Consider the following 1420-nt stretch of genomic DNA (forward strand, 5'->3'; position numbering starts at 1 on the left):
AAAAACAAAAAAAAACAACTTTGATCTCTATGTTGTGATGTTTAAGATAGTCAACTATGCTTGAGACATAACAGAGAGTAGGGCAGGGGTTCCCAGGTAGCATTCACTGGCCTAGCTTCAGAAACAGGAGCAGGACAATAGCCAAGTTTATTATTAGTTCACATAYTGAGGCTAGATTGTGCTCAAACCAAAGCTAGGCTCTCCCGTGGGCTGTACTGTATAGCGGGGATGTACTGCTGTGGGTCAGCACTGGCTCAGGGTTCCCTGCAATGTGTTCCCATGAGGAGCATAGATTGCTTTAACCTAGGAGAACATGGATTAAGGAGACATTTTTAACATGGCTTACGTAAGTACTCCAAGACTGCAGACTATCTGATTTTCAAATCCCTCCAAATTCTGTGGGTTTCCTTTTTTCCCTCTTTTCCTTTCTTTCCCCTGGCCTGGGACACTCACTTCACAAAAYCAGAGGTCTTTTATAAAAAAGTGAGAAGCACAAAGCTGACTTTCAGCCAGACATATTACATGTATTATGTATCTGATACTATAAAGATAAAAGAAACTCCTCCCACTATTTTTAGTTGTGTGAAAAGACTTGCAGTAAGTGCTGAGCAGGCAGACAGCACTACTGACTAGTTGACGTATTGTAAGAGATCACAAAAAGGCGGCATCAAATGAAACTTGAAGGACCCAAGTTCAAAACAAGCAAAAGGAGATGGTTCTTCACATGACATGTAGCAGACCCGTGGAATTCCTTACCAAAWGATGATGAGGGTTAACAGTTTGTATGGTCTCAGAGAGGCTGAACAAGCACGTTGAAGAGAGAGCCATTGAAGGTTACTTACTGAGCATCTTCTAGCTCAAGCAGTGTAGGGCTAAATGTAGTTGCAAACTAGGAAAAAGCAGTAAGTAAGTATAATACAGACTGCTTTTACTCTTCCTTATGTGTTCCCAAAAGACAAGTGCTGGAAATAGGACGATGCACCAGATGAATCGTCAAGTTGAACAAGAGTGGCTAGCATTACATTTTAATAAAGTCCATTTCTGCTAGGAGAACAGCTGATCCTGACAGGCTATAAAGTGCTAGTTTGAAGGGAGGCTGTAAGTCCCCAATTTTACTAGGATTGAAATTCTACGTATGATCCAGTTACTATTATATTTTGCTGTATTTTTGAATGGGAGTACATGAGAGACAGACTTACATCTCCCCATTGGTAGAACAGCTTAGCTGCATTCCACTGCAGCTTCTGGTTCCTTTTGTTGCCTACAATAGGAGAACGTCCACGGGACAGGCCTTTCTTGGTAATATTCACATGGTGGCCCTTCATCCACTCTGGCCAGTTGCCACGGTTACAGCGGTGAACAAAGCGTGCACACTCAAGGAACAGGGCTGCTCTCGCCACTACAGGAGCTTCCTGAAATG

The 1420-nt window shown here is 42.7% G+C and overlaps 1 protein-coding gene across 3 annotated transcripts in view; it reads right to left on the bottom strand.

Annotated features, from left to right (window-relative positions):
• The window catches only part of UNC80 (unc-80 subunit of NALCN channel complex), a 135137-nt gene that overhangs the window by 78121 nt on the left and 55596 nt on the right, over window positions 1–1420 (bottom strand). For all 3 annotated transcript variants that reach the window (XM_085299332.1, XM_085299330.1, XM_085299331.1), the window contains exon 23: window positions 1200–1412. In XM_085299332.1, coding sequence (XP_085155458.1) covers window positions 1200–1412 — 213 coding nt within the window. The remainder of the gene's footprint in view (window positions 1–1199; window positions 1413–1420) is intronic.

The sequence above is a fragment of the Rhea americana genome, unplaced genomic scaffold (assembly GCF_003343005.1).
Source record: "Rhea americana isolate MKP2758 unplaced genomic scaffold, rheAme1 scaffold_15, whole genome shotgun sequence".
Taxonomy (NCBI): domain Eukaryota; kingdom Metazoa; phylum Chordata; class Aves; order Rheiformes; family Rheidae; genus Rhea; species Rhea americana.